The sequence below is a fragment of the Quercus suber genome, unplaced genomic scaffold (assembly GCF_002906115.3).
Source record: "Quercus suber isolate HL8 unplaced genomic scaffold, Cork oak 2.0 scaffold_1071, whole genome shotgun sequence".
NCBI classification, from domain to species: Eukaryota; Viridiplantae; Streptophyta; class Magnoliopsida; order Fagales; family Fagaceae; genus Quercus; species Quercus suber.
Genome location: NW_027070477.1, coordinates 97,517 through 114,038, shown reverse-complemented (window position 1 = coordinate 114,038; position 16,522 = coordinate 97,517). Strand labels below are relative to the sequence as shown.

Below are 16,522 nucleotides of genomic sequence, written 5' to 3'. Positions count from 1 at the left end.
ACCTATTATTGTGGCTATTGCATTAATCTGACATCTAGATAATTGTTTTTTTGTTTAGATTCCTATAAATTAGATTCGTTTAACTTAATTAATTAACCAAGAACTTACTTAGGTTGATTTTTCAGATTTAGGTTAAACTCATGCAATCCATTTAAGGCATTTGTTAAGTTTTTCTTATTTTGTTATTTAATTATAAAAAATAGGGTTGCGAAAGAATTATATTAGGAGAATAGCCTCTTTTAGTTTTTATCGTATTTTGTGGTAAAATGGTATTTGGAAACATAACATCGAGGATGTGTTTTACAAAATTTGAAATTAGAATTATTATAAAATAAAAAGTAAAGAGTATTTCTATTTTTTTTAAAGAATTTATTAATTTCTAATTTCTAATAGTACTATTTATTTATTAATAATTAAAAAAATATTGTATTCAATAATTTTTCATTATATTATTATTATTATAATTATTATTATCCCTAAAAAAACTCCGCCACACTACTCCACCCCGGATTGTGAAAGTCATTGAATTTGAGGACCCCAGTGGAGCGAAAGACACAAAAAGCACATATATTCCCAATCTTGTAAATTATTTATATTTGCTGCTCTCTCCTCTGGAAGTAGAAGAAGAAGAAGTAGAAGTAGAAGAGTGGAAGAATGAAGCAAACAATAATAATAATGTGTGAGCTGCTGTTGTTGCTTCTTCCTTTTTGTCTGTCTCTATTCATCTCCTCATCTCTGGCCTTCCAATCGGATGAACTCCTCATCGAAGAAGAGGACTTGGGCTCAGAAGGCGGATTCCCTGATCTCGCCCACATCCGATCATCATCGCCACCGCCTCCAACCCGGAAGAGGTATTCGGAGTCGGATCAGGATTCGAAGATCCAGTTCTCACTCGAACACGCCTTTGGCGACTCCGATTTCTCTCCTGCTGGCATCTTCAACGCTCGCCTCAAAACTTGGAACCACGGGGCCCAGGTCTCATTTCTCTCTCTCTCTCTCTCTCTCTCTCTCTTCTTATTATCTAATTTACATTACACACGGGCCTTAGGTTAGGTTTGTCGTGGAAATACCAATATATTGCTGCTGCAGCTGGACTGACTTGGAGTTTTACTTGTAACAGACACTAACAAAGCTGCGTTTTTCGAGGAATGATTTTACTGAGGTCGAGAAGGAGAAGTTTCAAGTAATTATTATTGTTATTTATCCAAACAAACCTGTGTTCCTTTCTGCGCCTGCGCGCAATTGCACTGAAATGTTGATGCTGTTATTGCAGAATCTACTGAAAGGAGATGACTTCTATAGGATAAGATTGCCATCCAATGTTTTGATCTCCCCTGGCCCTGGGAGGGAATACGTTATATCCTCAGTGAAAGCAGTAAGTTCTCTCTATACAAAGATCATGCCTTAGGTTTGAAGGACTCATTGTACTATCCACACATTTAGTGTTTCATTTTTGTACGATTGTAATGGCTGACTTCCTGACAGCACTAACTTGCAATTTTGTTTAAATGCAGAGATGTCTTCCAAGAGAAAGCCTCGATGAACATTTTGTTATACACATGGTACTCTCAACTTTGGGATTCATACTAAGTTCATGTTTGCTGCCTATCAAAAGAAAAACTACACTCTTGCTCCTGTTTCTGATTTCATCACTTTTCTGATTTTTCAAACTATACTCTTTTCTTGAGTTGATACTTAGCAATCCTCTATTCTAGTATGGGTAAATAGTGGAAGTCTCTTATAGATGTTTCTTTAGAATTTGGTAAGTGATGCCAATGAGCTATAGCTCAACTGTCCCTTTGTGGTGGGTTCGAGACCTAGCAGGTGCGTGTGTTTACCAAAAAAAAGGGTGCCAACTTTGTTAAGTTTTTTGGTAGTAGATAATGGGATGGGAGTATGGGGCAAAACAGACAGGAGAAACTTAAAATCTCCCTTGTGGTTGGTTTAAAAATTATTAAGTTCTATGCCCATTATAAAATCTATTTCCCCATTTTGTTTCTTTTGCTTTGGGAACTTAAACTAGGACTAAATCGTCACTATACTAGCCTATGAAGGGTACCAGTTTGGCGTTGTATTGAAAGTACCACATTTTGAGATTCATTCTGTCTATATTTCTAACAATTCTTGTTGCCTTATATTTATTTATTTTAAAGTCATTGTTTGGATTAGGATCAGGATTGTAATTTGGTTGGTGGAGACTATTTTAGCAATAGGGTGTTGTATTCATCTTGGATAATGTTATTGGAATAATAAGTTATTGAAATTTTGTGGGAGATCGAATAAGGCTGGCCTTTTTGTGGCCGTAGCAGAGTACTATAGTGGGGCTCACCGAGGGTGTGTTATGATACCAGCAAGCACTAACCATTCTAGGTGGTCTTTGTTTCACAAAGAGTTAGGCTTCTTCTTATTTGTTGACAAATCAAGGCCAGGTAATGGAGGTGAGAGCGATGTTTTTTTGCCAGCCAATGGTGGCCGGAATAGGCAAGCTATGAACAATTATGGTAACTGGCAGAAGCTTAGGAATTTTGAAATTTTTGGAGATAATCTAGTTAATAATGTGATTCTTTGTGGTTCTACCAAAAATAGACTCACACGTGCATTTATTTTTAAGTTGACTGCTGAGAATTTGGCTTTGAGAATTTTTAAACCTAAAGATGGGAAGGGAAAGTGCTTTAGGCTAAAGCCCAATGAAGTTACTAAATATGGACCTTTTAATGAAGAAGCTTAGGGGCCCATTCCTCCTATTTTTAATAGGACTGACTTTCCTGTGCTTGACAAAGCCCATATGCTGGCTTTGGAAGACCCTAAAGGTAAAGGGCCTCTTAGTTCAGCCCTTAGCCCAACCCTTATATGTGCTGGGGTCTCAAGTTCTGAAGCCGATAGAGAACCAACTGGGCAAGAGCGAGTCTCGAGGTTTGAAGCCGATAGAGAGATAGGTAGGTGAGAGTTTGAGTGGCGATGGGAAGTTGCCGATGAGAATTTTTGGTGCTCCAGAGATTGGCACAGACTTGGCGTCAAGGTGTATCTCTTCTGCGTTCAATCTTGATTCCATCGAGGCTGATCCTTCTATGGTCATGGGTTTTGATGCCAAGGTAACCTGTGGGATAGGTAACCGGAATTTTGGGTTCACCGGAGAGATGGTGGTTAGCTCGGCGGCGGTGGGGTTTGAGTCTCCGATTATGAAAGAAGTGTTGCCGATCCTTTGTCGGCACATATGGGTGGTTCAAAATTGTTTTTCTTCTCTTTCAGACTTGGGTAATGGGGTGGAAGCTGAGTTTGTGGTATGGGTAGTGAACAGAGGTGTAGCCACCATGATGATACGACACAGCAGAGGTTAGCAGATTATGTTGGGGAACTTCAGAGTGATTCTAGGCTTCTCCTTCTACCGCGGGATAACAGTGGGGTTGATGACCATGGCTGTGGTAGTGGAGAGAATGATAATTGTTTGTTGGATGTGACCCTTTGTCTCGGTGGGATCCCAGCAAACTCAGAGATTTGTTGCTGGTTCAGGATTTGTAAAGGGTACTCAGGTGACAGAAGTTGATGAAGATTTTTTGTAATATGGTGGGCTTTCCAATTGTGAAACATGCAGCTCAATTTCTAGTTCTATTTTGTCTTCTTGAACTAGAACGTCTTGAGGTGCCCAAGGATGAGGTGGCTAAGCGAACTGTAAACCCAAGGACAAGAGGTCCCAGAGAGCTTAAGAGGCTGATTTCTTCTGTTAATTATGATGGTATCTCCTCTAGGAGTACGAATAGAGTTTCTTCTAATGTTGTAGGGGGTGTTGGTAATTTTAAATGAATTTGTGACTTTTGTCTTGGAGAGTAAGGGGGCTCAACAATCCCCGGAAGAGATAGGTTTGTAAGAAACTTCTTAAAGAGTGGAAATGTGATTTTGTTTGTTTCTAGGAAACTAAAGTATACTCTATTGATGCTGCTTTTGTTCGGAGTTTATGGGGTAGTCCTTTCATTGACTGGGTGGTGTTAGATGCGGTCCAGTCTTCAGGAGGGGTCTTGATGATTTGGGATAAGAGGGTTTTTGAAAAAATGGATGTTATGGTTGGACAGTTTTCTATCAATGTCTTATTGAGAGGGGTGGTGGATGGTTTTGTTTGGGCTTGTACAAGTGTATGTGGCCCTAATGATGATGGTCAAAGGGCTGCTTTGTGGGAGGAGTTGTCAAGGGTGCGTGATAGGTTGACCATGGCATGTTGCTTGGTAGGTAACTTCAACATTATTAGATACCCTGAGTGAGAGGCTTGGTTGTGAGTCTTTTTATAGAGAGCAATTTCTTAGTGTATTTACCATTAGAGGGGTTTATTTCACTTGGTTTAGAGATTCTAGAATATCCTCTATGTTGAGAATAGACAGGGCTTTGGTATCATTAGATTGGGAGGATCATTTTGGGAATGTCTCTCAAAGGGTGCTTCCTTGGGTTATTTTGGACCATTGTCCCTTTTTTTTGGAATTTGATGGTTTTCGTCGGGGTTGTTGTGCCTTTAAATTTGAGAGTATGTGGCTGAAAGCTAAGGGATTTGGTGAAGGAGTTCAGCAATGGTGGACTAGGTAATGTTTTGTGGGCTCTCCAAGTTTTGTTTTGGCCCAAAAATTAAAGGCTCTGAAAGTTGATTAGAAAAATGGAATAGGGAGGAGTTTGGGGATTTGGCCTTTAGAAAGAAGAGCTTGCTGTTTGAATTATTGGGTTTAGATGCTAGAGAAGAGTTCCTAGACCTTTCGAATGAGGATTAGAATCGTCGTATTCAGATCAAAGTTGACATAGAACATTTGGCTTCTATGGAGGAGGCTTTCTGGAGAAAAAAGTCTCGTGTCTTGTATGTGAAGGTGGGTGACAACAATACTCAATTCTTTAATATTTTAGCAAACTCCCATAGAAGAGCTAACCAAATTAAGAGGATTGAGGTTGATGGTGTTCTTTATGAGGATGAGTCTGATTTGCGATCTTGGGTAGTTCATTTCTACTAGAAGTTGTATGAGGAAACCGAAGTGGGGCGCCCTACTACGAATGGGTTAGATTTTGCATGTATAAAGGAGGAAGAGAGGTTGTCCTTAGAGAGAGAGAATTCACGAAGGAGAAAGTCATCCAGGTCCTGAGGGAGATGGAGGGGAATAAAGGCCTTGGTCTGGATGGGTTCACGATGGCTTTTTTTCACAAATGCTGGAGTGTTGTGGAAAAGGATGTTATGATTTTTTTGAACACTTTCATCGACACTCCGTGTTCGAGCGGTCTATGAATGCTTCTTTTCTCACTTTTATTCCTAAGAAGAGTAATGCCATTAATATTAAAGATTTTCACCCTATCAGTTTGGTGGGCAGTGTGTGTAAGTTGCTATCAAAAGTGTTGGCTAATAGATTGAAGGCAGTGTTGGATAATCTCATTTCTGAGTCTCAAAATTCCTTTGTTGGTGGAAGAGTTCCTAGACCTTTCGAATGAGGATTAGAATTGTCGTATTCAGATCAAAGGTGACATAGAACATTTGGCTTCTATGGAGGAGACTTTCTGGAGAAAAAAGTCTCGTGTCTTGTATGTGAAGGTGGGCGACAACAATACTCAATTCTTTAATATTTTAGCAAACTCCCATAGAAGAGCTAACCAAATTAAGAGGATTGAGGTTGATGGTGTTCTTTATGAGGATGAGTCTGATTTGCGATCTTGGGTAGTTCATTTCTACTAGAAGTTGTATGAGGAAACCGAAGTGGGGCGCCCTACTACGAATGGGTTAGATTTTGCATGTATAAAGGAGGAAGAGAGGTTGTCCTTAGAGAGAGAGAATTCACGAAGGAGAAAGTCATCCAGGTCCTGAGGGAGATGGAGGGGAATAAAGGCCTTGGTCTGGATGGGTTCACGATGGCTTTTTTTCACAAATGCTGGAGTGTTGTGGAAAAGGATGTTATGATTTTTTTGAACACTTTCATTGACAACAATACTCAATTCTTTAATATTTTAGCAAACTCCCATAGAAGAGCTAACCAAATTAAGAGGATTGAGGTTGATGGTGTTCTTTATGAGGATGAGTCTGATTTGCGATCTTGGGTAGTTCATTTCTACTAGAAGTTGTATGAGGAAACCGAAGTGGGGCGCCCTACTACGAATGGGTTAGATTTTGCATGTATAAAGGAGGAAGAGAGGTTGTCCTTAGAGAGAGAGAATTCACGAAGGAGAAAGTCATCCAGGTCCTGAGGGAGATGGAGGGGAATAAAGGCCTTGGTCTGGATGGGTTCACGATGGCTTTTTTTCACAAATGCTGGAGTGTTGTGGAAAAGGATGTTATGATTTTTTTGAACACTTTCATTGACACTCCGTGTTCGAGCGGTCTATGAATGCTTCTTTTCTCACTTTTATTCCTAAGAAGAGTAATGCCATTAATATTAAAGATTTTCACCCTATCAGTTTGGTGGGCAGTGTGTGTAAGTTGCTATCAAAAGTGTTGGCTAATAGATTGAAGGCAGTGTTGGATAATCTCATTTCTGAGTCTCAAAATTCCTTTGTTGGTGGAAGAGTTCCTAGACCTTTCGAATGAGGATTAGAATTGTCGTATTCAGATCAAAGGTGACATAGAACATTTGGCTTCTATGGAGGAGACTTTCTGGAGAAAAAAGTCTCGTGTCTTGTATGTGAAGGTGGGCGACAACAATACTCAATTCTTTAATATTTTAGCAAACTCCCATAGAAGAGCTAACCAAATTAAGAGGATTGAGGTTGATGGTGTTCTTTATGAGGATGAGTCTGATTTGCGATCTTGGGTAGTTCATTTCTACTAGAAGTTGTATGAGGAAACCGAAGTGGGGCGCCCTACTACGAATGGGTTAGATTTTGCATGTATAAAGGAGGAAGAGAGGTTGTCCTTAGAGAGAGAGAATTCACGAAGGAGAAAGTCATCCAGGTCCTGAGGGAGATGGAGGGGAATAAAGGCCTTGGTCTGGATGGGTTCACGATGGCTTTTTTTCACAAATGCTGGAGTGTTGTGGAAAAGGATGTTATGATTTTTTTGAACACTTTCATTGACACTCCGTGTTCGAGCGGTCTATGAATGCTTCTTTTCTCACTTTTATTCCTAAGAAGAGTAATGCCATTAATATTAAAGATTTTCACCCTATCAGTTTGGTGGGCAGTGTGTGTAAGTTGCTGTCAAAAGTGTTGGCTAACAGATTGAAGGCAGTGTTGGATAATCTCATTTCTGAGTCTCAAAATTCCTTTGTTGGTGGAAGGCAAATTCTAGATTCAGTGTTCATTGCTAATGAGCGCCTAGATAGTAGGTTGAAGAGCTGTGAGTTTGGTTTGCAAGCTTGATATTGAAGAAGCATATGACCATGTGAATTGGGATGCTTTGTTTTATCTGTTGTGTCGGATGGGTTTTAGGGTGAAATGGAGGGGGTGGATTAAGGCCTATGTTACTTATACTTGTTTTTCTGTCCTAGTAAATGGCTCCCCTGAAGGTGTTTTTGGAAGCTCCCACAGTTTGCAACAAGGTGATCCACTATCCCCCCTTTTGTTTCTTTTGATAATGGAGGTCTTGAGCAGAATTTTGAGGAAGACAAAGGAGAGCGATCTTATTCGGGATTTTCAAGAGGGAGTAGGGAATTCTGTTGGCATGCGTATTTCCCATTTGTTGTTTGCGAATGACACTATTTTATTCTGTGATGCTTCTAGGGGACAGCTTCTTTCTATGGTTGGTTTTGTCTTGTTTTCAAGCTTTTACGGGGTTGAAGGTTAATGTTGGAAAAAGTGAGATTCTACTTGTTGGGGAGGTGAATAACTTGGATGTCTTGGCTAATATTCTTTGGCGTAGAGTGGGCAATTTGCCTATGAAATATTTGGGAATGCCTTTAGGAACTTCGTTTAAGACAACTTCTATTTGGGACCCTATTTTGGAGAAGATGGAGAAGAAACTATCAGGGTGAAAGCGTTTCTATTTATCTAAGGGTGGTAGGCTCACGTTATTGAAGAGTACTATCTCAAGTCTCCCAACTTACTATTTATCTTTGTTCACCATTCCTAAGGCTGTGGCTGAAAGATTAGAAAGTATCTAGAGGAATTTTCTTTGGAGGTCTTCAAAGGGGTGCTTCAAATTCCCTTTGATGGCTTGTGAAAAGGTGTGTTCACCCATTGAGGTGGACGGTTTGGGGACAAGAAATGTGGTGTCTTTTAAGCAAGCCTTGTTAAGGAAATGGCTGTGGAGAATCTGGAGATATGGACATGAAGTTAACTATCTCTGGAGCACTAAAGTTTGCAGGAGGGCTCATGGATGTGCCTATGGCGTAGTATTCAAGAGGGAGAGCTTTTCTAAGCATCTTTCATTTTTAGTGGGTGATGGTACTCGTATCTGTTTCTGGCATGATAAGTGGATTGGTTATAATACCCTCAAATCCCTATATCCTGAGCTCTACGTGTGTTCAATTGACAAGGAAGCTTGTATCTCTGAGGTTTTGTGGCTTCCGGAGGGGGGAAAATGTTAGAATTAGGGCTTTTAGACTTTATAGGGAATTTCAAGACTGGGAGCTAGTTGCATCTTATTCACTTCTTGCGTTTATCCAATCTCACATTCCCCGGGGTATAAGAAGTGATGCTCTTTGTTGGCGTCTCAAAGGTAATGGTAGGTTTGACATCCGGTCTTTCTACCATAAGATTTGGGTTGCTCAGAGTTCTTTGTTCCCTTGGAAGGGTATTTGGAAATCTAAGGTTCCTAAGCAAGTAGCTTTCCTTTTGTGGACGGCTGCTCATGGTTGGATTCTTACTCTGGATAATCTCATGCTTAGGGAATGTTCTTTGGCAAATCGGTGTTGTTTGTGTCGTTGTGATGGGGAATCAGTGGACCACTTACTTCTACATTGTCTTGTTACACATACATTTTGGATTTATATGCTTCAGGTCTTCGACATGTATTGGGTCATGCTAGACTCGGTGGCAGGTTTATTTTTGTGCTGGCATCAATGGCTTGGGAATTATACTTTGAATGTTTGGAATTTGATCCCAATTTGTTTGATGTGTATTGTATGGTTGGAACAAAACCACCACTCTTTTGAGGACTCTGAGAAGACGTTGGAAGAGTTAATTGTGCTTTGCTGGCATAGTCTCTTTGATTGGTCTCGTTGTTGGGGTTTTACTAATTGTTCCTCTCTACATGAGTTTATGCTTTCACTTAGATTTATTTCCAGATTTTTTTTTTCTTTTTTTTCGTTTCCTGTTGTTCATCATCATGAACAACTTGTATTTTTCCTACTTTTTTCATTAATAATTCTTATGATTACCTATCAAAAAAAAAATGTTATTGCATGTTTACATTGTGTATAACTCTTTGGAGGCATTGAGAAGATTGGGAAATGAAACAGAGTTAGATGAAAATATGTGCAGAAGATGCACTTGATCTAAGATGATTTGCTTTATCTGAATCTTAATTGTATGCTAACACCTCTATTAACATTTCTACTCTGTAAATGGATAGAAAATTGTTGCTAAAGTTTATATTTGGTTGCATACAGAGGAATCTTACATTTGGGGGAACTTCTTTATTATTTGTTGAGTTTTATACAAATAAAATAATAACTAATGTTTTGTATTTTCCTACAGAAAAATTTGAACAATATCTTTTAAATCGACTAGTCTAGAATGAGATGTCAAATCAGTAGGTTCAGCCAGAACAAATTTCTTATTGATATGGATTTGACACTTAGTTTCATCAATACGTTGGACAGATGGTTGTTTTATGATTCAATGCTTTGTCATTGTTTGATGGATCTAGGTTGTGTAATTTTATGATGTTTTCCTCCATTTATTTGTTTGTTAATTTTTTATTTTTCATTTTTGCAGGAAGGTGTCAATATCTTGGCCGTAAATTATGGTGCCCCCGGGGCATGTCCACATCCCCGGCAACTGAAACTTGTAAGTCAAATTGATCTTTGTTTTTTGTTCATGTTACTGAATGAACCAAAAAATTGGAATTTTTATCTGATATAAAAATAGTTTACCATTGTTTGACTATCTGGGACTCTTTAGCTATGAAGCATGGGTCCGTTTTTGGATTCGGGTGTGGGTGCGAGACTTGGCAATTTTTGAAAAAGTAGGACGCAGGTGTAGCGGGGTGTGGCAATTAAAAAATTATTAAAAATATTTATATTTATATTTTTAATATATTGCTATGCATATATTTTCACATTATATAAACGTATACCAAATTTAAGAGTAGTAGTAGATAATAACTAAAACATGATGTTCATAAATTAAATACAACCCACAAGTTCATAAATTAATAATAACTATTAACTAAATAAAAAATCAAACCCCGGTGTCACAAGACTCACAACATTATAGACAACTTATATAAAAAATTTTAAAAAATCAAATCACAATTCAGTGTTCATAGATTTGCAATCACAAATCACAATGAGTAATAACTATTAACTAAATAAAAAATCAAATCCAAGTCACAACATTATTACATTACAGCTTATCTAAAAAATTAAAAAATCAAATCATAGACCCATTGAGTAATAGTCAAAGCATGTGAGAGCTATGAAAAACTAAGATTGAAAGCTTGAGATTGATACGTGAGGGGAGACGGAGAGCAGAGTGTGAGTGAGTTGAGAGTTCAGACTCTTGAGCATGAGATTGTGTGCGTGTGAGAGTGAGTTGAGAGTGAGATTGTGTGAGAGAGGGGAGATGGAGAGCAGAGGCCAGAGGCTTGAGAGCTGTGGCATGGAGCACAGAGATCAAAGAGAGAGAGAGTTGAAGATGAGAACTGAGATAGAGATAATTGCAGACTGAGATATAGGGTTTTTGTACAAACGGTGTGTTTGGCACCTTTTGTTTTTTTGTTTTTTTTTTTTGAGTTTTGGCCTTAATCGGCCGGTTCGATGCCAATATTGGTGGTTGCGGCCGATACAGCCTGAGTCGGCGCAAATCAGCCTGATTCAGAGCGAATTGGCCCGAGTTTGCACCACGTCGGCGTGAGTCGTGAAAAAAAAAAAAAAAAAAACCTAGACGCGGCACCGATGTGTAGGCAACGGAGTCCCTCGCACGTTGCCGCGTCGGGCCGTGTCGGACGTAGGTGTGGCGGCCGTTTTGCCGCGTCTGTGCATCCCAGCTCTTTAGCTGGTTTCAGATTTTTCTTTGATCCCTTTAAGGCTTTTACCCCTTAAGTAATGGCTGAGTTGAAATGAAGCCCTAACCAGAGAGGTTTCTCTTGGCCTTGGAGTGGTATTTCTTGGCTGTGCTTTATAGAAGTAGTAGTAAATCAGTTAAGATGCTACAATCCTAGCAATCTTTGTTGTGGCATAATTACTACTTTATTGAGAGAGAGAGAGAGAGGTGGGGGGAGGGGGGGGGGTGGGGGCTTTTTGTTCTTCAATGCTTGTATCTTTGAAAACTTGGAATTTTAATCATATGATGTGCTTAAATCCAACAATGGCAGCTGATATTTAGATGACGAATTTCATTATCTTGATTTTGGCTGGTTGACGAGCAGCATTTATTTTAAATTTTGCGACTAGAACTTTTCATCTGGAGAGTGATAAGAGACTAAGCTGTGGAGCATGATGTGTAGCAAAAAATGTTACTCCTCATGTTTTTTTGTTGACCCTATTTCAGCCTGCAAAGTGGTCTTTCAAGTCACACACGGTTTTGAAGAACAGCGAGCAGGCACCAAGGTAACTAGTCTGATATTGTTAATTCTTTCCACCTTGTAGAAGTAGCATCTGGTATGGTATGTTGCTGCAATTAATTCTCAGAAAAAGTTCAATGGAGTTTTCCAGAAAAGTTTACTGAAAGAAAAAAAAAAAAAATTATAATGTTTCCTTCTTGTCGGCTCAAAAAAATTATAATGTTACCTGTTTCGTCCATCCAAGTTCATATGGTCAATCTGTCTATTTGATTAGGTTATGTTCAAGACTGCTAATTGATTTGGTGCTTTTTATTAAATATTTCAAGTGCAGTCATTACTTTATCAATGTACTAATCTTTATGTCTTTCTAAATGGTTTATCAGTCATGTTGATAGTTGTAAATTTCTTACTTGCAGAGCTCCAGTATTTTCTGAAGAAATTCTTGGAGAGACTGCAGAGGGTGAAGTTGTACCGCCACCAGAAAGGTCCTTTTGGGCTAAATATGTGAGTACCTAAGAATTAATTGTTTTCTTAAACTTTTTCCCCTTAATTTTTGTAGTAAGTACTTTTCGCCCCTTAATCATTCTTTCATCACAATAATTTTGTACACCATTGGATTGTGGCCATATCAGTGGATGTACCTGATCCCCCTTGGACTGATCGTCATGAATGCCATAACCCAAGCAATGAATATGCCGGAAGAACAAGGTGGTGGCCAAGCACAGCAGCCAGGGGCTGTCCAGCGTGGGCCAACTCCTGCTGTGCGGAGAAGATGATGGGTTTGGTTGCCTCTAACATCTAGGATGTGTGGAGCTATAGACTGACCTTTGCTGTCTGTAAAATTTTTGTTATTATTCCAATTGGAAATCATTTCTTTTAATGAGATAGCCTTCAGAAGAAGGCTAAAGCCCTCAAAATTTCCACAGATGCATTTGAATTCTATTGGGAATCATAACATGTTGCAACTTAAAACTTTTAAAAACGTTAGTTAAATTGGAGATTCATGCCTGCTCGCTCACTGTTTTCCGTCTTCTACATAGTTTTCTTGAATGCTAATTAAAGCACCTGTGGCTACAATAACTTCTCTCTTTGTTCCCTTCCCCTTTTTATACCTATAATAAATTGCTGGTTGATCCCTTCCCCTTTCTTTGTTCCCTTCATCTGTTGACAGCACTTGGATGTGTAAAGTTTGCTTCTGTTTGTTTCTATGAAAAAACCTGGTATAAATATAGTTTTTCGAGTTTTTCAGTGTTTGTTAGCATAAAAAAAAATTAGTCAAAAGAAAACTATATTTGATCAACATAAAAAATGACTTGCTTTTCAGAAATTGTTTTCCGCTAAAATTTTTGGGAAAACAACTCCATCTTTAAGCTAAATAAGAAAAGTTAGGATATTGTTTTTCATCATATTTAAGGTTGCTCCCAAACATAAGAAAATGAAATAGGGAAAATCTTTAAATGAAAATTGGTTAGATTTTTGTTTTACCGCAACAACAAGCCTTTTATTTTGGGGCCTTATGCTATAGAGTATATTTTACAAACTCATGGGTAGAACTTACCCTTGAAGATTGGCTTGCAAGAGAAGGGTGGTTAAGAGCTTATAAACATGTGGTTAAGTTTACGCTTAAACCATGTGAGATACTAGAATCATAACAATTTTTTTTTTTGAGAAATAATTACTAACATGCTACAATCTCCCAGCTCGAACCATTTTCTCATAGACCTCTAAGCATTTTGTTTGTACATAGGGAGGCGTCAATTCAGCTACAAGGCCTTTGGCAGGATCATAACAATATAAATAAGAAAGAAAAAAAAAAGTATCTAATGAGATGGTTTTAATTTTTATGGGACTTATTTCTTATTGGATTACAAATATGTAGGTTTTATATGATATAAGAGAGCGGTCACATGAGATTGTCTTGTAAATAGGAGGGTTGGAATGGGATACTGACCTCGTAAATAGGAGGGTTAGAATTGGATATTGACCTTGCAAAGAGCAACATATGCTTTGTGTTAACGAGAAAATGTTTCCGTAATATGCATCATTTCCATCACACGAGAATACATGTTGAAACTCATGATAAGGCTTATGATTCAATTTTTTTTTCCCTTACAACGGAATATGGATGACCACGCCTCACCGTGCATATAAATCATGAATAGAATACATGCTGAATATTTTGTGTATTATTTTACTTGTCAATATATATATATATATATAATCATGTGGTATATGAACCATCATAAGGGATGCAAACCATGATAGAAAAGCCTATGCTTAAATTCCAACTTTTGAACATGTTTTTTTTTTTTTTTTTTCATCAATGAGTACTAACAATTCTTGTCTGCAATGAGAAAGCATTGTTCTTCCGTCTCAAAGGAATAAATGTTTCCGTAATATTAGTAAAATTACAGCTAATTCTATACACATTGACTCAAATTCTAGTTCAATCAGGCTTGAACTCATACACCCATTGTACTCTTTGGCAAAAGAATAACACAACAAACCTCTCAACACTACTTTAAATCTTAACTTTAGGGCGCAATCTGAACCAGCTTGGGGTTGACATCGTTTTTTACCTACTTAATTATATTTACCAGATATCATCCAATAAATAGTTCCATTCATGTACACAGCTCATTTGGGATAACTAAGTAGATTAAAATCTTAATCCTCCAAAATCTTGATTTGCCTTCACCCTCTGTTAAAGTAAGGACCCCACATCCAATTTTCAGCCCCAAAATCCAATTATATTGAATCGCGAAAAAAATAAAAATAAAATCACCATGACAAGCAACATATATTTCTATTTTATTTTGTATGCCGGAGATAATAGATAAATTTCAGAGTTCAAAGACCTAACCGTCAAGCCAGTATATTGGGAACATTGGCTGCCGAATTAACACTCATAACTATGGATAACCAAGGGAGTCTACTTGAGAGAAACCATAAAGAGTTGATAGGACTGCGGAACCTATTTGTACATGGTAGCATTTGGTTATAATCTAAGGTAGCTGATTTTCTTGGTCTCTCTAGACTATAATTAGAAATGATGTATTTCATCAATATACTGAAACTCATAGAACAATGTGAGAACAAATCTGCTATTAAATATCTTAGCTCAACTGCACCAGAACTAGCAAGCCAAGTTTTTATCAAAGATAATTTCAGCAGTCATATATGACAAATATATGCTCAAACAGCTCATAAATTGTTATTATGTTTGAAGAACCAGGATATATGTTTTGGCCTTATTCCTTTATTCATGCATAGTCATATTTTGGTTCTTCTATAACTGGCCATCACTACAGATTCACTTGCTCTCACTCCTTAGGCTTTAGGTCAGTATCCTGAGCATTCTCCTCAGCCTGGTTTGTAGAAGGCTCAATGGGGTTGTTGTTCACATCCTCACCTGGTAGTAGCTGCTGTTGGCAAATAATTCGTCTTAGCTCATTGTTCTCCTCCTCCATAGCAAAATTCAGTGCTACCATTGAAAGAAATACAACATTATTTAAGGTCATACATGCTACTAACAAAGGTGATATAAGGATAAAGTGCCAATAGCTAGAGAGGATAAATGGTGTAACAAGCATATGTAACACCCGTCTAACATAGAAATGGGTCCCATGCTAGTATATGGTGTAAGAAGCATATATAACGCTCCTTTCACATAAGGATGAGTCCCATGCCTTTCGGGTCTACCTAAGAAGGTGGCGTTAAATATTCATGTTAATACCATATTCTTTTTTCAATCACTCGCATTGGTGGAACAATCATACTTTTGGCTAAGCACACCAAAATGAGTGTTCATATGAATTAAAGAATCACATTTAAAGGCCACTAGAAGTTTAAAATAAGTTGTGTATGGTGTATAGCTTGCTAAGGGTAGGGCTTGCACTACCACTAGGCTAATTAAGCAGTCACTTAAGGCCCCTAAGTGGAACATGGATCCCAAATTTTAACCAATTTTTTTTTTCTCGATACTTATAAGAGTATTAATTAGACCCCAAATATTAGCCAATAAAAAAAATGAGTAATGCTATGGACAAAACAAAATGTCACAATAATTTCCCATAACATTTCTAAATTAATATGCCAACTCACACATGGCTCCACCATGAAAACAAACTCTTTGTCCCATTTTTTATGTACCACTTTAATTACGATCCACCAATCATAACTTATCAACCAAAGTAGAAAATGAAAAAAGAAAAAGAAAAAAAAAAAAAGAAATATATGACATATCATGATTGGTGGAGCATGAAGTAGTACTCAAAAAATTGGAACAAAGGATTTGAATTTGCCCATCACAATCTCTAATTTAATTTTTTTGCTGTTCTAATTTAAGAATGTGCGAAATTGTTGACATTTTGTTGTACCCCTAGTAATACTCAATAGAAATTGTTTATTAAAGACAAAAATAAAATATAAAAAAGGGAATTTTTTTAGCAAAGTATAGGTGGACTGTAGACTGTCCACCCACTTTTTTTTTTTTTTTTTTTTTGTTTTTAATAAAATTTTATTTTGTAGCTTTATATATATACTAGTTGTTAAAATAAAAACGTTTTTGTGAAAATATATGGAAAATCCAAACAAAATACTTTTTTCTTTCTCTCATTCCCCTTACCAACCAAACAAAGACAATTTATATTTATTTTTCATCCTCCCCACCAACACTCATCCTGTTAAATTTTCTCAATTATGCATACCAAATATTTATTACAAAGTTCATGTTTATCAAAGAGAAAGTGATCATTGTCATTTAGGGCTCATTTGATTGGGTAATTATTGTGGAGATGGAAAATGAGGAAGAAAAAAGTGGAGAAAAATTTATAAGGGAAAGTGTTTGGTTGAGAAGAGAAAATGAGAGAGAAAATGGTGGGATCTAGGAGTTTTCTCCATAGGGCC

The 16,522-nt window shown here is 37.6% G+C and overlaps 1 protein-coding gene across 1 annotated transcript; it reads left to right on the top strand.

Annotated features, from left to right (window-relative positions):
- Window positions 1–496: 496 nt before the first annotated feature.
- Window positions 497–12,632, top strand: LOC111984863 (uncharacterized). The gene is made up of 8 exons (XM_024016483.2): window positions 497–975; window positions 1,121–1,183; window positions 1,274–1,375; window positions 1,515–1,562; window positions 9,826–9,897; window positions 11,602–11,660; window positions 12,031–12,118; window positions 12,247–12,632. The coding sequence occupies exons 1-8, from the start codon at window positions 655–657 to the stop codon at window positions 12,388–12,390; spliced, it is 897 nt and encodes a 298-aa protein (XP_023872251.1). The 5' UTR covers window positions 497–654; the 3' UTR covers window positions 12,391–12,632.
- The last annotated feature ends 3,890 nt before the right edge of the window (window positions 12,633–16,522 follow it).